Raw genomic sequence first — 24,478 nt, forward strand, 5'->3', positions numbered from 1 at the left:
GAATCATCAGACACTTTAATTGAGTCAGTAGATCTTGACGATCTCACCAGACACTTTAATTGAATCACCATGGTCTTACTTAAGTATCAACATCTTTAATTGAATCATCAGATGAGTCCTCAAGTAATAATTCCTAATGGCACTGAGTCATCAAATGAACATAAAATTGAAATTCACAAACAAGTTCATAAACTTGAAGACCCAGTCTGCTTTGCCTTAATCAAATCTATGTTAACCATGTAAGATATGATCATTTTTTGCTAATATTTATAGCAATTCAGAATTAACATTCTTAAATGAAATTCCTTATATAATTTTGCATGTAGATAATCTTCTAGATAATTTCCAGAAACGTCAACTTGTACAGACGGTATAACACAGCACATTGTAGAAGAGTAATAACATATCCCAGCGTAGACACGGCTAGTAACCTCTGACTCCGAGGCTACACTTCACCGTCCGCGACAAAGAAACTTTTGTTATTCCGTAGAGGAAGGACAAAAGTCACTGTCCGCGCGAACGAGCGATTAAAATACAGATCAAGTTCGATTCCACGATTCGGGTAGAACGTCGGAATCTGGCGAGCTTCCGGTGTCCTTGGAGAACTGACGCAACTCGACAGACAGAAATCTCGATCGTTGAACTTGTGAATCTTACTGCTGGAATGCACTCCGCTCTTTGAAAGACACTCATTACCGAAATGCATTCCGATATTCAGGATCCTTAAATGAACCTTCTTTCCTGGTGTCCGGCTTCGGGATATTGCGTGAATTTTATGGAGCGGGTTGCGTTGCCAGGACCGGGCCTCGTCGTCTTTTTTATTATCCGGCAATAAGGAAGATTCCTTCGGCGAATAAACAAGAGAGAGACGGAGACAGAAATAAAGATACAAGGAACGAATCCACGTAATCCTGAAATCCAGATATCCGTGCTCGATGGACCCACGGGTTTTGGCAAGAATACCGCGTACGCTCGTGAGTCACGCGTGACCTCAGCACTTGCTTTTCCATGCGCGAGGCACATTTTACCGAAACAGTTAAATGACACGATATTTTCAGTGTTTTCGAACAGTTTGTTGCTCCCTTGTATGTCCTTATCTAGTAACGAGGAGGTCGATAAACTTCGACCCACGGAAGACACACCTTCTATTTTTATATGGGCAGGACTGAATTTGGATACTTTTGAAATATTGATGGGGAGAGGTAATGTTATACGTTTGATTTGTGCAGGGTCATTCATGGTTAGTTAATTTTATCAATTTTTGGAGAGGGTTATGGGTAATTGTGTGGTTGGGTTGTTAGGTTGGACTGGAGTGGTTTAGACTGATCTTAGATGTGGATGAATCATATGTGAGGTAAGGTTCTCGAGTCTCTAAAGTCCAAATCTCCAAATTATTAAATCTACCTAAACTCCTAAACTCCTAAACTAATAAACTCGTAAACTCGTAAACTTCTGAACTCCTAAACTAATAAACTCGTAAACTCGTAAACTCGTAAACTCCTGAACTTCTAAACTTCTAAACTTCTAAACACCTAAACCCTTGAATCTCTAAATCCTTAAATCCCTTAATTCCCAAATCTTTAAATCCCCAAAAAGTCTCAAGTGCTAAAATTTCCAAATCCCCAAATCCTCAATTCTCAAAATCCCAAATGTCCAAATGTCCAAATCTTCAAATCTCCAAATCTCCAAATCTCCAAATCCTCAAATTTCAAAACCTCACATCCTTGAATCTACAAATCTACAAATTCCTAAAATCCTAAATCCTTGAATCCCTAAATCTTCGAATCCCTAAATCCTTGAATCCCTAAATCCTTGAATCCCTAAATCTTTGAATCTCTAAATCCTTGAATCTCTAAATCCTTGAATCCCTAAATCCTTGAATCCCTAAATCCTTGAATCTCTAAATCTCTAAATCCTTGAATCTCTAAATCCCTAAATCCTTGAATCTCTAAATCCCTAAATCCCTAAATCCCTAAATCCCTAAATCCCTAAATCCTTGAATCTCTAAATCCCTAAATCCCTAAATCTCTAAATCCCTGAATCCCTGAATCCCAAAATCCCAAAATCCCTAAATCCCAAATTCTCCAAATTCTCCAAATCCAAAAAATCCTCAAATCCCAAAATCCCTAAATCATCCACCTCTACCTCCCGAACCAAAAACCGAAATAAAACAGCAAACCCCGTAAATTATATATAATAATACACATTCTCTGTCGTGTCAGTCCTACCGTTCCTTCCTTTCATAAGTAGTATCTTTTTCTCGGCCCGCTATTTCTCGCCCACGTTTTTCATACCCACCATGTCTTGTTTTTCCATTTCGTTCATTTTGGATAGCACGCCGTGGGCTCTCGACTATTCAGTCTCGCTATACGGCTATTCGTTGCGGGCTGCTCGGTTTGAACGGGAACCTGACCGAAACAAGAGCAAAACCCTGGAGCAGGATCGAACGTGGAGAGGAACGATACTCGGTTGGCAAAATGAGAAAGGATCGACGAGATTAATTCGACCGGTGAAATAAATGATAACGGTGTAAGCTCGTTGGATATATGTCAGATTAAGTTCTGGCGTCAATTTTAATATTTTTTACATGACTCGTTGGAGAGAGAAGATCATTGGGGTGGCAATGTTCGGAGTCAATGTTGTAATCCTGAGTGACTTTATGGAGAGTGATATATTTACTGAATGTGATACAGTTTCTTAGGTATTGATATTTTTAGATTTTTAGATAGGTAGATAGGTAGATAGGTAGATAGCTAGATAGCTAGATAGCTAGATAGGTAGATAGGTAGATAGGTAGATAGCTAGATACCTAGATACCTAGATAGCTAAATAGCTAGATAGCTAGATACCTAGATACCTAAATTGTTACATAGATTGCTAGATTTTTAGATACCTAGATACCTAGATACCTCGACACCTAGATACCTAGATGATTAGGTAGGTCGCTAGATTTCTACATCCATAAGTACTTAGACAGCTAGATATTTACATCCCCAGATATGTAGCTCAGTGGATACTTAAACCATATGATAGGTAGATCCTCAGATAGATACCTAGGTCCCTAGATATTTGGGCTACTGGATACTTAGATCACTGAGTACCTAGGCTACTGGATGCTTACATCACTGGCTGCTTAAGATGACTGGGTACCTAGATCTCTAGATTCCTAGGTTAATGGATATTTAGATCACTGGATACCTAGTCTCTAGATACCTAGCTCACTGAATACCTACATCACTTGATACTTAGATCACTGGACACTTAGTCCAGTCCTGGTCCCTGGACACTTAGATCACTGGCTACCCAGAACCCTTGATTCCTAAGTTACTGGACACTCAGACCACTGGACACCTAGATCTGGACAATCCTATACTAGACCTTAATTTCTACATCTGATGTCGTCCTTCACTCCTCCAAAAACAACCACACAAAATACTTAACAAACCCAAAATAAAATTGAAGTAAACCTAAACCAGTCTAGCAAACGAACCAGGTTTAAAATCATTCGAACGTAAACTTTACATTGCTACCGATCATACCCGGTTTAATATCGTTTAATTACACTTTTGCCAATTTATCTCGAGCACGAACAAATTACTTATCTTCATCTGCGCAAGTAATTACCTCATACCCAAGTGACGAACATTCGTTTCATATCGCGTGTTCAACAACCAGTCGAATAAAAGAGGAGTACAGGTGTGCGTACAGCTATATTTGGAGAGAGAAGTTTCTTTTTTCATCCGTGATTTGTCGACGTATCCGTGAATCTGCTTAGTAAACACAGCTTGAGCCGAGTACGATCGCGGAGATTGTACGAAGTTATGAAGTTTCAACGAGTCTAACAGTTAACGAATTCACGTCACGAATAACCACAGTGTTTCACATATTATCTCTGCACGCAGGAGCTCGCAGATCTTCCCTGCCCCTCCGCGTATGTTCCTAGACAGCTACGGTAATATGTACAATATGTGACCGGCTATAAAAATGTTATATGTTGTACGTATTGTCTTCCTACGTTAACGAATGATGCATATGACACTGTACGCGGAATGCTAACGGGCCGATATTAGGAACGGGTGGGCGACAACTTAAGGCATTATCGTTTGGCCTCGGTTTGTTGATGATTGGCCAGTGGCGTAACTAGGGACTTTGGGTATTGGGAGATACTTGGGAATTTGAAGATTTATGTGAATTTGGGACACACATCCTCAATTTGAAAGTTTGGGGAGTTGAAAAATTTGGGTTTAGTGATGTGGGAGTTTGGAGGTTAGGGAATTGGGAGATTAGGAATTGTGGATTTAGGGAATTGGGAAATGAGGAATTGAGGAATGTGGGAATTGGGGAATGTGGGAATGGGGGAATGTGGGAGTGTGGAAATTGGGAAATTATGGAATTGGGGTATGTGAGAATTGGGGAATGTGGGAATTGGGGAATGTGGTAATTGGGGAATGTGAGAATTGGGGAATATGGGAATTGGGGAGTGTAGAAATTGGAAAATGTGGGAATTGGAGAATATGGGAATGGGGGAATGTGGAAATTGGGGAATGTGGGAATTGGGGAATGTGGAAATTGGGGAATGTGGGAATTGGGGAATGTGGGAATTGGGGAATGTGGGAATTGGGGAATGTGGGGAGTGGAGAATGTGGGAATTGGGGAATGTGGGAATTGGGGAATATGGGAATTGGGGAGTGTAGAAATTGGAAAATGTGGGAATTGGAGAATATGGGAATGGGGAAATGTGGAAATTGGGGAATGTGGAAATTGGGGAATGTGGGAATTGGGGAATGTGGGAATTGGGGAATGTGGGAATTGGGGAATGTGGAAATTGGGAAATGTAAAAATTTGGAAAATGTGGGAATTGGGGAATGTGGGAATTGGGGAATGTGGGAATTGGGGAATGTGGGAATTGGGGAATGTGGAAATTGGGAAATGTAAAAATTTGGAAAATGTGGGAATTGGAAAATGTGGAAATTGGGAAATGTGGAAATTGAGGAATATGGAAATTGGTGAATGTAGAAATTGGCGAGTGCGTGAATTAGGATGTGAAATGTAGAAATTAACTACTAAAAAATCTTCAAGCCATCAATCCCTCAATTAACAGTCCAATCAATTCAATAAAATGTCTCTAAATGCAATGACAGCACGATACGAAAGCGTTCATTCATCCTTCAGCACAATTAATTTCTTTCACCGATAATGCCAACCACTATATTGCATAAAGTATTACTCTCAGCGGTGTCGAATCGGGCCATAAATTCGACGCGACTTACACGATCCACCACTTAAGCCCAAATACGACCGCGATATCCTTCGAAAGGATGTGCTTGAATCACGCATATTTAAACGCTGTCTAGCAGCTCTTTACTCGAGTGAGTCTCCGAGCAACATCGTGGAACAATTCAATTTCCTTGCCAGCTCGTGACGGACAGGAAAGTGCTCTTTTCAGTCGTCTCCTTTGATCCTTGAGATCTTATTATCGTGTCTGGGACTCTCTTTCTCTTGCGTGTCCTTCCGAGTCTGTTCTAATTTGTCGGGACGAATGAAAGGACGAAGAAATTGAACGCGGAGATTCCTAGGGAGTTGGTTCTTTTTGTTTGAATAGGAATTTTATTGTTAAAAATTAAGAAAGAGGGGAATAGTTAAATCTTATTGTTATTTAATAATTAATTTTGTCAAATATTTCAGTTTATGCATTTGTACTTGTGTCAAAAAGAAGTGTAACTTAAAAAATCTTATATAACCTAAAAATTTCACTCTCACTGAAATAAAAATGGCGACGTATCTGATTTTGAATCAGTTGCACCTTTAATATCATTTTTTATAAATGAGATAAAGAAGTAACACTTAATTTCAATTATTGTGGCCACTATATCTGGATCTCTCCTGTATAAAACATTAGCGACTGTTTACTTTTTTATCATTGAACACTTATATTTTCAACTGAATTGCGTGTCATTTAAGGAATGCACATAAACGGTGAGAGAACAAGAACAGGACGTGTCACTTTCTACTTACTTGTTCATTAGTCGACACACTAGATTGCACATATTTATTCTGCAAATACATATTTCTCATATTTCACATTTTTCACATACTTCACATATTTTGAGAAATTTTACATATGTCACATATTTATTCTGCAAATACATATTTCACATTTTTCACATACTTCACAGATTTTGAGAAATTTTACATATGTCACATATTTATTCTGCAAATACATATTTCTCATATTTCACATTTTTCACATACTTCACAGATTTTGAGAAATTTTACATATGTCACATATTTATTCTGCAAATACATATTTCTCATATTTCTCATATTTCACATTTTTCACATACTTCACAGATTTTGAGAAATTTTACATATGTCACATATTTATTCTGCAAATACATATTTCTCATATTTCTCATATTTCACATTTTTCACATACTTCACAGATTTTGAGAAATTTTACATATGTCACATATTTATTCTGCAAATACATATTTCTCATATTTCTCATATTTCACATTTTTCACATACTTCACAGATTTTGAGAAATTTTACATATGTCACATATTTATTCTGCAAATACATATTGCTCATATTTCTCATATTTCACATTTTTCACATACTTCACATACTTTGAGAAATTTTACAAATGTCATATTTATTCTGCAAATACATATTTCTCATATTTCACATTTTTCACATACTTCACATATTTTGAGAAATTTCACATATGTCACATATTTCACATATTTTATATGTTTCACATATGTGCATATATAACATGTACACATTGTGCATATTTGACACATGTTACATATTCAATATAAATTACTGATGATATGAATAAATTGTTTACATTTCACATACATCATATACTTCATACAAATTAACGATATCTAAAAAAATAATCTACATACATTATCAGCATACATTATACATTTCTCAATAATCTTATTAAACTCCTAAATGAACATAAAATATAAATTTCTTAGTAGTCGTTTGATAACCCTTATTTTATGAGTTACTCAATTCACAAACCTAAAGAAGAAAACAGTTTGACTAATTCATTTGTCCGTTTCAACTCTTGTAACAGGATTAACCTGCAAGAAAACCACCGTGTCAAACGAGATAATTCAACTTTTCACGTAAGCTCTGGTTCTGGTATTTCCCGAGGAAAGTTGTAGCCGACGAGGCGTAATTTTACTTTCTCTCAAACTCCAATCACGCCTGTTATACACAGAAAAAATCGTTTGCATTAATTTTCGGTAGCAAAGTATCCACCTGCTGTGTACCTGCTATTAGTGTTGTAACTAGTCTGCGGATATTTATGTCGATAAAATTCGTTCAACTATGTGAGAAGTATGTGGACGGTATTTTAATGTTATGTAGCATGCGTTGATATGTTGTGTAGGTATGCGTGGATATGTTATTTGGATATGTGTATTTGTCGATTACGTATGAATGTTATGGGGACATAGGTAGTTTTCAAAGGAAATTCTCCAATTCACAAATTTTCAGTTCACCAAATTCGAAACCTTCCAACTTCTCAAGTTCCCAAATTTCCAATTTCCCAGATTTCCAAATTTCCAAATTCCCAAATTTCCAATTTCCCAAATTCCCAAACTCCCAAATTCCCAAATTCCCAAATTCCCAAATTCCCAAATTCCCAAATTCCCAAATTCCCAAATTCTCAAATTTCCAACTTCCCAAATTCCCAAACTCCCAAATTTCCAACTCTCCAAATTCCGAACTCCCAAATTCCCAAATTCTCAAATTTCAAAATTCTCAAATTTCCAACTTCCCAAATTCCCAAACTCCCAAATTCCCAACTCCCAAATTCCCAAACTCCCAAATTTCCAACTCTCCAAATTCCGAACTCCCAAATTCCCAAATTCCCAAATTTCCAACTTCTCAAATTCCCAAACACCCAAATTTCCAACTCTCCAAATTCCCAAATTTCCAACTCCCCAAATTCCCAAATTCCCAAATTTCCAACTCCCCAAATCCCAAATTTCCACCTCCCAAACTCCCAAATTTCCACCTCCCAACTTCTCACCCCTGTAACCCCTCACCCTCTCATCCTCCCAAAGCTCCCCACCATCCCATCACCATCCACTACACACTCCCACATCAAAACAGCACCCAACAACAAACCACCAGTACCCACAGTTCAAGAAACCCGTAAATCCTCCCAAACACGTAGAACCGCATTGGAATTCAAGTCCCCGAGAAATACGATCGCTGATCGAAGCCTCTTCCGATTCTTGATCGCCGAAAATTCAGGGAGTCATCGGTCGATTACGGTAAGTGCTCGTATCTTTTCCCGCGATTTATTCCCCTCTTTCTAAACCACTTCACAAAGAACGATCTCCGAGTTACTTCGAAGGGTGGACCACCTTTTACGTTCTTCTGGACTAACGAGACGCTCCGATGAATTCGAACGAGCATTACGGTATCCTCTCGCTGGTTCTGCATTTTCATTGCTGTCCGTATTTTTATTTCCTTCGAGAGTGCACCCAAAAGATTTCAGGCATTCGAGGCCCGAGTTCCAAAAGGAACACGCGGAGCTTTTACAAAGGGCGTCGATATTAATTCTTTTAGGGTCACCTCTGCAACGTGAATAACGACCGGTCACAATGCCTAACCGTTCAATGGATTTGCATAAAAAACACTCACGGGGTTCTCGATAAATATATAGGGTGTTTCACAATTAGGGGAGGTAACTGAAATGGGGGGTGGATGACGGTTGTTGGTGCTCTGATTGCTACGTGTTAGATTACCATGCGTTGGATTATTACGCGTTGGAATACTACGCGTTGGATTACCACGCGCTAGATTACCACGCGTTGGATATCCACGCGTTGGATTACCACGCGCTGGATTACTACGCGTTGGATATCCACGCGCTGGATTACTACGCGTTGGATTACTACGCGTAGGATTACTATGCGTTGGATATCCACGCGCTGGATTACCACGCGCTGGATTACTACGCGTTGGATATCCACGCGCTGGATTACTACGCGTTGGATTACTACGCGTAGGATTACCACGCGTTGGATATCCACGCGCTGGATTACTACGCGTTGGATTACTACGCGTAGGATTACCACGCGTTGCATTACTACGCGTAGAATTATCACGCGTCGCATTACCACGCATTGGAATACTACGCGCTGGATTACTACGCGTTGGATTCCTACGCGTTGGATTACTACGCGTCGGATTACCACGCGTTGCATTACCACGCATTAGAATACTACGCGATGGATATCCACGCGCTGGTTTACTACGCGTTGGATTCCTACGCGTTGCATTACTATGCGTAGAATTACCACGCGTCGCATTACCACGCGTTGGATATCCACGCGTTGGATTACCATGCGCTGGATTACCACGCGTTGGATATCCACGCGCTGGATTACTACGCGTTGGATTCCTACGCGTTGGATTACTATGCGTAGAATTACCACGCGTTGCATTACTACGCATTGAAATACTACGCGTTGCATTACTACGCGATGGATATCCACGCGCTGGTTTACTACGCGTTGGATTACTACGCGTAGAATTACCACGCGTTGCATTACCACGCGTAGAATCACCACGCGTTGAAATACTACGTTATCGAAAGCTATCGCTGTCCCATCTGCGTACGTGTAATCCTCTCATTCTGATTGCTCCATATATTTCCTTAATAATTCAAAAACGAAGCTTCAAACCCCATTTCTGCACAGGGCAATCTTATTCAGAATCACGTCAGCTACCTCCCATTTCAGGGACCTACACTAATTGTGAAACACCCTGTAGAATAGCTGAAAGAAATTCACGACTGATATTTTTCAGGTATAACTGGCAATTCTTCTGCCTTTCGGAATAGCGTATTCTTAAATGCTTGCCAGGATACCTTGTAACAGTCGAAGCAAGTGGCGGAGATGAAACCCTTCGCTTCCTCGAAGCATCGTAAATATTCTTTGTACTTTGTTCGCGGGAAAATTGCTTTAGTGCTTCTGGGTAATTGGTAGGAATTTTAATTGTTTATTGATGCTTGAAGTGTGGATCTACATGGTGAAGTTGGGATACAGGTGTTTGGATGAAAGTTGAACATTGATTTTGTCCTTGGAAAGTTTACTTAAATGAATATCACTTTTACTTAAATGAACATCATCATTTAAATGAACATCACTACTTAAATGAATCTTAACATTTAAATGAACGTCACTACTTAAATGAATCTTAACATTTAAATGAACATCACCAACTCAACACAATTGATTCCAAAAGCAAAGAAAAAAGATCCTCAAAAGAAAAAAATCCACAAAAGTCCCCTTTGTAACAGCGAACCCTAAATATTTAAAAGATATAAAATTACCAAGAACCGCGTTAATTCCAGGAAGACAAATTCCTCTACTTAGGGTTGCATTCTTCCGTTGCACCTGAAAGGTACGCAGCTGCGGATTCACTGTAAGGACATTCGTAGGAAAGCCCGGATAAAATAAAAGATCCACGAAGACAAGCTTCATAAACACCTTGAGTTATTTCTTCTTTTGACTACTGTCTACCTCGACTCGCGTGACAGCGTTTTATTTCATGCTTTTGCGACGATTGTCACGCACATGCGTACCGTTATTGTGTACCTATTGAGCAATGCTTGTAACAAGGAGTTTAATCGTTTTACACCATTCTTGCAACCCGTTCGACATCCTTGTTACAAGGTGCGAGCGTGTCGGGATTCAGGCACGTTTTTGTCAATCTTACGTGATCAAATTTTAATAGACAGGCTAAATAATCATCGCAAATTATCGTCGCAAATAATCATGGTAAATAATCATTTTAAACAATCATCGTACGTAACCATTGTAAATAATCATCATGAATAAACATTGTAAATAATCATCGCAAATTATCGTCGTAAATAATCATGGTAAATAATCATTTTAAACAATCATCGTACGTAACCATTGTAAATAATCATCATGAATAAACATTGTAAATAATCATCGCAAATTATCGTCGTAAATAATCATGGTAAATAATCATTTTAAACAATCATCGTAAGTAATCATAGTAAATATTCATTATAAATAAACATTGTAAATACTCATAGTAAATAATCATAGTAAATAATCGTCTTAAATAATTATCATAAATAAACATTGAAAATAGTCATTGTAAATAACCATTCTAAATAATCATCGTAAGTAATCATCTTACACAGTCATCATAAATAAATCGTTGTAAATAACCATTGTAAATAATCATCATAAATAATCATCATTAATAATCATCCTAAATAATCATTGTATATAACCATTGTAAATAATCATCATGAATAATCATCTTTAGTAATCATCATAAATAATCATTATAAATAATCATGATAAATTAAGCTTGTATAAAATGTATCTAAATACAGTCTTTCAGATTTTCGACACGAGTCGGGATTTCCCATGGATCGGTTAGACGATCTAATGAAGCGAATATATTTCGGCGAGGAGAAAGATGGAGCAAGCGATAAAACAATTAAAAAGGAAGCAAAGGACCAACAGGATGAGACGTACCGCAGGAGGGTCCGCAACGAAGAAAAATAAAAGATAAGAGCAGAAAATAAGAGAAGAGAAGAGAAGAAGTGGTGGACTCGAACTCGTCAAGGACCAGAGGTCCTTGCTCTCCGGGTCATAGCGAGCCACAGACTCACAACACTTTCTGTACTTCGGGCTGAACCAGAGGCTCTCAAATTTAATCTATTTTTAATCGTTCTTTTATCATTTTTAATCATTCTTTTATTCGTCTTTGTTCATTCATCTACTTTTTTGTTGGGTATATTCATTTTTAGTTGCTGAAAGTGGAAGTTGTTTTAATGACTGGGAGAGTGGTCTATTTTCTAGGTAGAGTAAAGTAGAATGGACTGATATCGGTTTTCAAGATGGAGGAATAAGTTTCCTAAGTTAACCCTTCAGTTTTCTCAACTTTCAATTCTCCAAATCCCTATTTCTAAATCCTTAATTTATCAAAATTCCAATTTAACGAATTCAAATCTTCTAAAATTCCAATTCGCCAAATTCCAATCTTCCAAAATTCCAATTGACCAAATTCCAATCTTCCAAAATTCCAATTCACCAAATTCCAATCTTCCAAATCCCTAAATCCCCAAATTCCAATCTTCCAAAATTCCCAAATCCCCAAAATTCCAATTCGCCAAATTCCAATCTTCCAAATTCCTAAATCCCCAAATTTCCAATCTTCTAAAATTCCAATTCGCCAAATTCCAATCTTCCAAAATTCCAATTCGCCAAATTCCAATCTTCCAAAATTCCAATTCGCCAAATTCCAATCTTCCAAAATTCCAATTCGCCAAATTCCAATCTTCCAAATCCCTAAATCCCCAAATTCCAATCTTCCAAAATTCCCAAATCCCCAAAATTCCAATTCGCCAAATTCCAATCTTCCAAATTCCTAAATCCCCAAATTTCCAATCTTCTAAAATTCCAATTCGCCAAATTCCAATCTTCCAAAATTCCAATTCGCCAAATTCCAATCTTCCAAAATTCCAATTCGCCAAATTCCAATCTTCCAAAATCCCCAATCTTCCAAAATCCCCAATATTCCAAAATCCCCAATCTTCCAAAATTCCAATCTTCCAAAATCCCCAATCTTCCAAAATTCCAATCTTCCAAAATTCCAATTCGCCAAATTCCAATCTTCCAAATCCCTAAATCCCCAATCTACCAAAATTCCAATCCCCCAAATCCCCAATCTTCTAAAATTCCAATTCACCAAATTTCAATCTTCCAAATCCCTAAATCCCCAAATTCCATTTCCCAAATTTCCAAATCCCTAAATCCCCAAATCCTTAACCTCCCAACTCCCCAAATTCCCAAATTTCCACTTAATTATTATCTAGTACTAAATAATATTCATCACTCCACTCTATAATATTCATCACAATGTCACTTGACTAACGTCTCAATGAACTTGCACATACTTTTCACATCCACATCTGCATAAATAATAGCAGTCATTGTATCACATGAAATATAGCGGATTTCACTTTAGCAACATGTTAATTAAAGCGTTACTCTAATACGAAAATACGCTGGAGTCATCCGACCGAGATAGCTGAGGTGTCGCGCCATTAATCTGTCAACGAGGAGCCCATAATAAAATGGAAGATAAGCAACTGCCACCGGACTTGTGCATCTTGCAATTTCCTTCAGAGATGCACAAACTGTTCTCTTTACAGTCAAGGTTTTATTATGTCGACACGCGTCGTCATCTTGCTAAAGTAGAGCAACAAAATAAATTTTACTCCAGCATTTTTTATGTTATTTTATTATTTATTTTTCTCTGAATGAATCATTTACTTCTTTCTGAATTAATTTACATTTTTTCTGGTTTCATAATTTATTTTGAACTTTAGTTAATTATTTCTCTGAATCAATGATTAACCTTTTGCTAAAGCAAAGCAACAAAATAAATTTTCTTCCAGTATTTTTTTAAATTATTTCATTATTTACTTCTTCCTGAATGAATCATTTACTTCGTACTGAATGAATTTACATTTTCTCTGGTTTCATAATTTATTTTGAACTTTAGTTAATTATTTCTCTGAATCAATGATTAACCTTTTGCTAAAGCAAAGCAACAAAATAAATTTTCTTCCAGTATTTTTTAAAATTATTTCATTATTTACTTCTTCCTGAATGAAACATTTACTTCTTCCTGAATGAATTTACATTTTCTCTGGTTTCATAATTTATTTTGAACTTTAGTCAATGAATTCTCTGAATCAAGAATTTATCTTCCTCTGAATCAACAATTTACCTTTCTCTGAATTTAAAATTTACCTTTTCCTTAATCAACGATATACTTCCTCCTAAAAGAAGAAAAAACTTCAATCACAATTTTCCTAAAAAAAAACTCGTTCGTAGATTAGCAAAATCAAACATGGATTTATGCACAGAATATTTACATAATCGTGAGGTGTTGAAAGTTTCAGTGAAAAACGCAGTATGCTAGAAAGCATCATGCATTTCCTCCATAATTACTTCTTTTTTGCTTCGGAGAGACGTAATGATGATCGAAAGTGGGACGTGATTTATGGTAACATTAATCGCGTGCTTATCTTTAATAATTTTTACGTTAATCAGTGCGTTTTTCGAGGTCAGATACAGGAATGTGGAGTTTAACAAATTGAATTACTTTGAAGTGTATTATATTTTAAGTGGAAGGAGATGTGTGATAGAATGTGGATGTTTTCAACGGGAAACTGCAACCAGTTTTGCGGAGACGTTGAAAAGTTGCCTCTACTTTAGGCGCATTCTAATAAGCATTTTTTCTAGTCAAAACAGAAACAGTACTTTACTAGATATTATTTCTAAAATATTGTTAATAATGAATTCAACAGAAATTTGTTTTATAATTTTTAATTGCAAAATGTCCTAAATACCCTAATCTTCAAGCTAAATAATTTATTATATAGGGATTTCGCTGTAAATTGCAACCTAACGCGTTCGATTACTACACGTTAAATATCCAATCGCTGGATTACTACGCGTTGGATATCCACACGCTGGGCTACTACGTGTTGGATTACTACGCGTTGGATTACCACGCGTTGCATTATTACGCGTAGAATTATCACGCGTTGCATTACCACACGTTGGAATACTATGCGTTGGATTACCACGCGCTGGATTACTACGCGTTCGATATTTACACGCTGGGTTACTACGCGTTGGATTACTATGCGTAGAATTACCATACGTTGCATTATTACGCGTAGAATTATCACGCGTTGCATTACCACGCGTTGGAATACTATGCATAGGATTACCACGCGCTGGATTACTACGCGTTCGATATTCACACGCTGGGTTACTACGCGTTGGATTACTACGCGTAGAATTACCACACGTTGCATTACTACGCGTAGAATTATCACGCGTTGCATTACCACGCGTTGGAATACTATGCGTTGGATTACCACGCGCTGGATTACTATGCGTTCGATATTCACACGCTGGGTTACTACGCGTTGGATTACTACGCGTAGAATTACCACACGTTGCATTACTACGCGTAGAATTATCACGCGTTGCATTACCACGCGTTGGAATACTATGCGTTGGATTACCACGCGCTGGATTACTACGCGTTCGATATTCACACGCTGGGTTACTACGCGTAGAATTACCATACGTTGCATTACTACGCGTAGAATTATCACGCGTTGCATTACCACGCGTTGGAATACTATGCGTTGGATTACCACGCGCTGGATTACTACGCGTTCGGTATTCACACGCTGGGTTACTACGCGTTGGATTACTACGCGTAGAATTACCACACGTTGCATTACTACGCGTAGAATTATCACGCGTTGCATTACCACGCGTAGAATTACCACGCGTTGCATTACCACGCGTAGAATTATCACGCGTTGCATTACCACGCGTTGGATTACCACACGTTGCATTACTACGCGTAGAATTATCACGCGTTGCATTACCACGCGTAGAATTACCACGCGTTGCATTACCACGCGTAGAATTACCATGCGTTGCATTACTATACGTTGGATTACTACGCATTCAATATCCACAGACTGAATTACTACGCATTGGATTACTACTTAAGCTAAATAATCTATGCTATAGGGATTTCACTGTAAAAAGCAACCTAACCTAACCTACTCTAACCTTTCAATTTACTGCTGCAGTAAATTTCCATATTATTAAGAATGATAAAATTTCTTCTAATTAACAATTTCAATGCACCAAATAATTTCTAAATACTCATCTTGTATAATAATCCACAAGTTGCAAAATAATCCACAAGAAAGATCCAGAAACATCTCGAAACTCATTATACAGTTAGCATCCTTAGAATCCTAACCTATAAGCGAGGTTCACTGCCTGTTCCCGATCGAAGTGCAAGGTGCCTCACATAATCGAACAAAATTAATTAAAGGGTTTAATGAGTAATTAAATTCGATAGAGAGAATAGGAAGAACGAAGGGGAACGAGGAGCTAACGCACACCGCGAGAGACTTTCGAAACATGGCGACCATTGTTTCATTCTTATGTGTCTCGTTTCCTCTTGTGACCATTCTCACCGAGCATCGAGATAATCCTTCTTTAGTAACAGCTCGTCCTCTGTTTTCTTGCACAAGGGAACAAGGTGAGAGTCCTTGTTAAATACTGAGCTTCGAGTGTTCCTCCTTCCGGGAAGTATGTTCGGTTCCTTACGAAATCTTTCCTCTATTTTTTCATTGTTAATTCGCTCGATTCGAATATTTAATCATAATATCATAATGTCTAATTATACTAGAGATTCCCAGTAACACAATGGGACTTTGATTTATTTGCAATCTACGAAGAAAATGATTTAGGAAAATATTATTATTATACATTTGATCTTTGATGGTTCATTTGATCAATTTTTAATTGTATGATCAATTTCATTAACTTGTTGTTGTACCTTACAGATTTTCTTTTAGTTATTCTGCAGTTAAAAATTGTTACAATTTTTTGAAGCATATTATTCTTTTTTTATAAACATTTTATATGATGAAAATGATTTTTCAAAAATAAATTGCGTGATCCAAAGCACTGTTTTAACATATATATTAAAAACGCCATTTTGGAGGACAAATAACTGGAAAATTAATTATTAATAATATTATCTATACTGTCTAAGTATTTTCTGATAATATTAAAAGTTTAGATAATTAACAATTAATTAAAAGTTTGAACATTTAACAATTGATTAAAAGTTTGAACAATTAACAATTAATTAATAGTTTTCCAAATGCAAAGTTTGAAATTCATCTTAAAATACAAAGAAACATTCTTATAATCTTAACTTTTTTATAATTGCTAATACATTCACATCGTATATCGTGTATAATCGCCTAACAAATTGTGTTTACATATTTATAAATACCAATTAATTACCAGTTATATCTTTCAACGCCTCCACGTTACTATTTGCTAATTCCCAAATGACAGAATCAATTTAATAAACGTTAATCAGTGTTCACAATCCAAGGAAGCGTCAAGAGCAATTAATCAAGTTGAATTACTTTCTCGCTCATTATTTTAAATCATTCCAACTGACATCAAATTCACACGTCACTCAATTACGAAGATTCACACGCCTGTGAAACTTCTATTTCTGCAGAATTATTACATTTTGTTGCTTTAATAATATATAAACATCATGAATAATTCAAATATTACCAATTAATTTATAAGTATATAATTGATACATTATTAAACTGTGAAGTTTCGAAAAATTTGAGGTTAGAATATATTTCAAGTTAACATAGTTTTAAAACAGTCTTTAATTAAGAATTGTAGCACAGATTTTCTCCTATTAAAATATATTAAATGATGAAGGCAATAATATTTCATTAACTGACTTTAATTGTTTCTTAAAATGAAACGATTATAAAGATATACAAATTATCTCTTTTCTTTATTTCAAATTTGCAAGAATAACTTTCTTGGAAAATGATTTAACTGCTTCAAAAAAACATCATATAAATCATCGTAGGAATAAGTTGTATAAATTATACGGCGTGAATCACTTCTCTCGATAGCTATCGTTAGTTAACGATGCGTTAGATTACCACGCGTTAGGTTCCTACGCGTTAGATTACCACGCGTGAGATTTCTACGAGATGAATTACTACGCGTTGAATATCCACCCGCTGGGTTACTACGCATTGGATTACTACGCGTAGAATTACGTCGCGTTGCATTACCACGCGTTGCACTACCACGCGTTGCACTACCACGCGTTGCATTACCACGCGTTGCATTACCACGCGTAGAATTACCACGCGTTGCATTACCACGCGTTGCACTACCACGCGTTGCACTACCACGCGTTGCACTACCACGCGTTGCATTACCACGCGTTGCACTACCACGCGTTGCACTACCACGCGTTGCACTACCACGCGTTGCACTACCACGCGTTGCACTACCACGCGTTGCACTACCACGCGTTGCACTACCACGCGTTGCACTACCACGCGTTGCACTACCACGCGTTGCATTACCATGCGTTGCATTACCACGCGTTGCACTACCACGCGTTGCACTACCACGCGTTGCATTACCACGCGTTGCACTACCACGCGTTGCACTACCACGCGTTGCATTACCACGCATTGCATTACTACGCGTAGAATTATCACGCGTTGGAATACCACGCGTTATCTTAATACAGTCGCTGTCGCGTATGCGCATGCGTACTCCTCTCACTCTGATTGATCTGTGTTTTTCCTTAATAATTCAAAAACGAAGCTTCATACCCCATTTTTGCAAAGGGAAATCTTTTTCAGAGTCAAGTCAGCTATCTCCCACTTCAGAGACCTACACTAATTGTGAGACATCCTGTAAAAATATCCTAGTGATTCTTTCGTACTCTTCTAACACAATTAACCGAGAACGAAGAGAATCCCTGAGATTGCATAACGAAAAATTATTTATTTCACCATCGATTACCTCCTAATCGACCCAATGATTGTTGCAAACCGCCGCATAACGACAGCGAAAGCGTTGAAGACATCGAGCAAATCTATGCTCGCTTTCTAAGCATTAACAAAGTGTTTTTGATTTCGAATGACTTGTTAAACGTGTTAAACGTTCAATTATCGCTCGGATTTCGTTTGGAGCTTTTCACGAATTCAGCGAAAGCGACATATTCCGAAGCATGTAAAGTAAGAAAAAATTCCATGAAATTATGGAAATATTTTGAGGCCGATCGGTTTTGCAAAATCGTCAACAGGATCACTAGGAAACGAGTGAAAGGAACGGAAGAGTAGGGACCGAATTGAGACGGGGGCACAGAGAAACCGTTCCATTATTCATTCCCGTGGAATTAATAATAAATTCTAAACGCTCTGTCTTTACGATCCACTTTGTTGCACAACTGCGACCCTATAAATGGAAAAGCGAGAAACCGTGTGGTGATCGTTTTAAGGATACATTTGGTTATAGAAAGTCTTTTCTTTTGTTCTCTGTAAACAAACGAATCTTCTTGCTGAATTTTGTTCGTTCAGGATGCAACTTTTCCTTTTTCCGTCAGCTGTTGCGAGAGCATTTTGTGGAAGACATTTTTTAGTGTGTCAAGAAAAATTGGAGGGTATTATTTGAGGATTAAAATTGAGACATTTTAGAGGACTCTAAAATTTTGAAAATACTTTAACTTTAATTTTAAGAAATGTTTGACATTGCTGTAGTGTAATGTTCATATAAATTTTTATTTAATCTTTTGTATCATTAAATGTTTCAATTTTAAAAAATATCTGACGTTGCTGTAGTATAAGGTTCATATAAATTTTTATTTAATTTTTTGTGTCATTAATTGTTTCAATTTTAAAAAATATCTGACGTTGCTGTAGTATAAGGTTCATATAAATTTTTATTTAATCTTTTGTATCATTAATTGTTTCAATTTTAAAAAATATCTGACGTTGCTGTAGTATAAGGTTCATATAAATTTTTATTTAATTTTTTGTATCATTAATTGTTTCAATTTTAAAAAATGTTTCACATTGCTATAGTATAAGGTTCATATAAATTTTTATTTAATTTTTTGTGTCATTAATTGTTTCAATTTTAAAAAATGTCTAATATTGCTACAATATCAGACTTGTAAAAATTTTATTGAATTTTTGTATCATTAATTGTTTCAATTTTAAAAAATGTTTAATATTACAACAATGTAAGCTTTGTAAAATTTTTAATGAATTTCTATATCATTAATTGCTTCAATTTTAAAAAATGTTTAACATTGCAACAATGTAAGTCTTGTTAAAATTTTATTGAATTTTTATATCATTGATTTATATCAATTTTTAAAACAGTTTCATTAAAATAGTTGTCCAACCTAACCTAACCAACAATACTTTGAAACAGACTTGAAACTTTTCTGATATAATAACCATTACGAAACCCAACCATAATTACAGCGAAAAAGTGTAAAAAAGTTAGAACAATTCAGCTGTATACTAACCACGGAGATTACACACTCAAATGCATTTCATTGATAAAGATCTTCTAAATTACACGCAGTAGTCTTATCCAATCGCTCTTAATTTCCCACTGATTGTTACCCAGGTTTCTAACCTAAGTGTCTAAGCGTAACGAGACATGTACACAGACATACACCGAAGAGTGTAAGAATGAAAAACAGTGTCAGCAAATTTTATTCAACGATCAACAGTGTTTCACCATTATTTTCACCGAGTTATCACGTGAAGCGGCTCGAATCGGTGAAAGAAACCGTGAAGGCCTTCTTTTGAGATCGCTGAAACGCAAAAGAATATCGCATCGGTAACAAGAGCAATAGCCGTTGTGGGATCGGTTAAGAATCACAGAATTATCGATTATTGTGGTTGGATACTTTAGAAATTATGTTTGGACAATTTTTGGATTAGGTTGTTTATTAATATTTACAGGAATGATGACATTGTTTTAGGTAAATTTTTTATTTTGTCATTTATGGGCGTTCTATAGTTACTTATACAGGATTTATAGTTACTTATAGAGTTTACTTCCCCAATTCGACTTCCAAATTCCCCAGATTCCAAATTCCCCGAATTCCAAATTTCCCAAATTCCATTCTCCCCAGATTCCAATTTTCCAAATTCCAAATTCCCTAAATTTCAAATTTCCCAAATTCCACTCTCCCCAGATTCCAATTTCCCAAATTCCAAATTCCCCAAATTCCAAATTCCCCAAATTCCAAATTCCCCAAATTCCACATTCCCCAAATTCCAAATTCCCCAAATTCCAATTTCCCAAATTCCAAATTCTCCAAATTCCAAATTCCCCAAATTCCAAATTCCCCAAATTCCAAATTCCCCAAATTCCACATTCCCCAAATTCCAAATTCCCCAAATTCCAATTTCCCAAATTCCAAATTCCCCAAATTTCAAATTCCCCAAATTCCAATTTCCCAAATTCCAAATTCCCCAAATTTCAAATTTCCCATATTCCACTCTCCCCAGATTCCAATTTCCCAAATTCCAAATTCCCCAAATTCCAAATTACCCAAATTCCAAATTCCCCAAATTCCAAATTCCCCAAATTCCAAATTCCCCAAATTCCAAATTCCCCAAATTCCAAATTCCCCAAATTCCAAATTCCCCAAATTTCAAATTTCCCAAATTCCACTCTCTCCAGATTCCAATTTCCCCCAATTCCAAATTCTCCAGATTCCAATTTCTCCAAAAATCCAAATTTTACAAATTCCAAATTCCACAAATTTCCAATTCCCCAATTCCCCATTCTCCAAAGTTATAGAGAGTTACTTTAGGCAGTTACTTTATAGTTACTCATAGAGAATTTATAGTTACCTATGGAGGATTCATAGTTATTTATAGAGGTGAGGATGTTTAGTATACAAAGTGGGTTACTTCGTAATATTATCTTCATATATGTCATTTATGTAATATATGAAGATTCTTATTATATAGTAGGAAATATCAGTTTTTGTAGATGGAGACACCTTGGAAACCTAAGTCGGACATGGTTGTATAGGAGATATTACTCAGAACGTTGACCCTGAGACCATGCACATATCAAGGTCAAGGAAATCAGTGAAGTGTACTTTTCTATGTAACTGTCAATGATACTGCATATTGTTCGGATTTATTGGGAGTATTGAAAGAATTTCTGTATGAGAAACTTAGACATTATAAAATCTTAATTTTTTAAATTTTCTAAATTTCTCAAATTCTCAAAATTCCAATTTTCCGAACTAGCAAATTCCATCACTCATAAATTCCCGAATTCCTAATTTCCAATGCTTCCATTTCTCCGAAGTCTCAGTTCCCCAAGTTTCACATTCTCCAAATTCTCAATCCCCCGAATTCTCAATTCCCCAAATTCTCAATTCTCCAAATTCCATATTTCCCAAATTCTCAATTCCCCAAATACTCAATTTCCCAGATTCTCAATTCCCCAAATTCTCAATTCCCCAAATTCCATATTCCCTAAATTCTCAATCCTCCGAATTCTCAATTCTCCAAATTCTCAATTTTCCAAATTCTCAATCCCCCGAATTCTCAATTCCCCAAATTCCATATTCCCCAAATTCCCAACCCCCCGAATTCTCAATTCTCCAAATTCTCAATTTCCCAAATTCAATATTCCCCAAATTCTCAATCCCCCGAATTCTCAATTCCCCGAATTCTCAATTCCCCAAATTCTCAATTCCCCAAATTTCCAATTCTCCAAATTCTCAATTCCCCAAATTCCCAATTTCCCAAATTCCGAATTCCCCAAATTCCCAAATCCCCTAATTTCCCTAATTTCCCAAATTTCCCAAATTCCCAAATTCCCCAAATTTCTCAAATTTTCTAAATTTCTCAAATTCCCTAAAGCCACTCATTCATCAACTCCCATACCAAGTTCCCCTACCACCACACCCACAAAACCGCAAAACAGTTGAATCATAAACACCATATTTCTCAAACATTCTCCCACAATTACCCATCATAATTCGCCGAAGTCATATATTTTCCGAAGGACAAACTAGCAGGATATTTCGTAAAACCAAGCCACAAGGTAGTAGATTATCATAATAAAAAGTAAGAAAATAATTGTAGAAAGTGATCCCGATCGATCTGATCGATCAGTGATTCCCATAAAATTCCACTCGACGATCCATATCAAAACATGAATCAAATTACTCATCCATTACGCAAGAACAAGTTCCTTTTTTGCTTCGGGTAACATTGAATCGCAAACAGGAAGAAAAAGAAAGAAAGAGGGATACCTACGTATCAATCAATCAATATTAATCGTACCGCATTATCTTTATAGCCGCACAGCGTGATGACGCTGAAGAAATGTCTGGAAAGCAAAAAAGCTTGCTTGAAGGACATTTGTGATGCTCTTCTTACTTTGTTGTGTGCATGGTAAATAGGGAGAGTAGGGAGATTTAGTTTTTGGGTGCTTTCTATTGATTGCAGATTTCAAATTTTTTAAATTAACAATTTTTACAAATTTTTTATTTTTCCAATTCCAAATTTCCTAGATTCAAAGTTCCCAAAATTGTAAATTTCCCAGATTTCAATTTCCCCAAATTCTAAATTTTCTAGATTCCAATTTCCCCCAATTCCAAGTTTCCCAAATTGCAAATTCCCCAAATTCCAAATTCCTCAGATTCCAAATTCCCCAAATTCCACTCTCCCCAGATTCCAAATTCCCCCAATTCCAAATTTTCCAGATTCCAAATTCCCCAAATTCCACTCTCCCCAGATTCCAATTTTCCAAATTCCAAATTCTCCAGATTCCAAATTCTCCAGATTTCAAATTCCCTAAATTCCACTCTCCCCAAATTCCACTCTCCCCAGATTCCAAATTCCCCCAATTCCAAATTTTCCAGATTCCAAATTCCCCAAATTTCACTCTCCCCAGATTCCAATTTTCTAAATTCCAAATTCTCCAAATTCCAAATTCTCCAGATTTCAAAATCCCTAAATTCCACTCTCCCCATATTCCAAATTCCCCCAATTCCAAATTTTCCAGATTCCAAATTCCCCAAATTCCACTCTCCCCAGATTCCAATCTTCTAAATTCCAAATTCTCCAGATTCCAAATTCCCCAGATTCCAAATTCCCCAGATTCCAAATTCCCTAAATTCCACTCTCTCCAAATTCCACTCTCCCCAGATTCCAAATTTCTCAAATTTCTATTTCCAATTCCCCCCATTTCTATTTCCCCAAATTCCCAATTCTCCCATTCTTATTTCCCCAATTTCCCAAGCTCCCATCTCCCAAAATTCTCTACTCCTCAAATTCCCAACTCTCCCCATTCCTATCTCCCTAGATTCCCAACTTCTACCACTTCCCAAACTCCAACTTCCCAAATTCTCCCAATCCCCCAATTACTCAATCAATCCTCAATTACTCAATTTCCCCCACACTCCCACCTTTCCAAATTCCCTAAACTTCCAACTAACCAAACATCCACATATCCAAATCCCTAAATCCACAATAAAATCCTCAAAATCCGTAAATCCACAGTAAAATCCTCAAAATCCTTAAATCCACAATAAAATCCTCAAAATCCCTAAATCCACAATAAAATCCTCAAAATCCCTAAATCCACAATAAAATCCTCAAAATCCCTAAATCCACAATAAAATCCTCAAAATCCCTAAATCCACAATAAAATCCTCAAAATCCCAAAATCCTACCCTAAAAAATTTCTAAACTCCCCAAGACCATCCAGAAGCCCAACTAGTGTCACCACTACCTTGTACCCCAATACCCTAATTTTCCCTAGTGAACCCTAGCAGGCTTTCTTATATACAAAGCATCGTATCATCAATGAGGATAGCTAGCAAGCCGGCTGACTCGATAGAAGAAACCAGGTGTGTTCTCCATGGTGAGGCCTTCCTATGCGGCAGAGATCGGACCTGCCGGAAGAGTGGGGAGCTCATATAAGACACG

The 24,478-nt window shown here is 36.8% G+C and overlaps 1 protein-coding gene across 1 annotated transcript; it reads right to left on the reverse strand.

Moving 5' to 3' along the window:
* Positions 1–16,028: 16,028 nt before the first annotated feature.
* LOC143264386 (uncharacterized) lies at positions 16,029–22,515 on the reverse strand. The gene is given in 7 exon segments (XM_076531301.1): positions 16,029–16,075; positions 16,078–16,139; positions 16,141–16,259; positions 17,159–17,199; positions 20,237–20,264; positions 20,267–20,322; positions 22,512–22,515. Coding segments are annotated over 7 exon segments (357 nt in total).
* Between the last annotated feature and the right edge of the window lie 1,963 nt (positions 22,516–24,478).

The sequence above is a fragment of the Megachile rotundata genome, chromosome 4 (genome assembly GCF_050947335.1).
Source record: "Megachile rotundata isolate GNS110a chromosome 4, iyMegRotu1, whole genome shotgun sequence".
Lineage (NCBI taxonomy): Eukaryota > Metazoa > Arthropoda > Insecta > Hymenoptera > Megachilidae > Megachile > Megachile rotundata.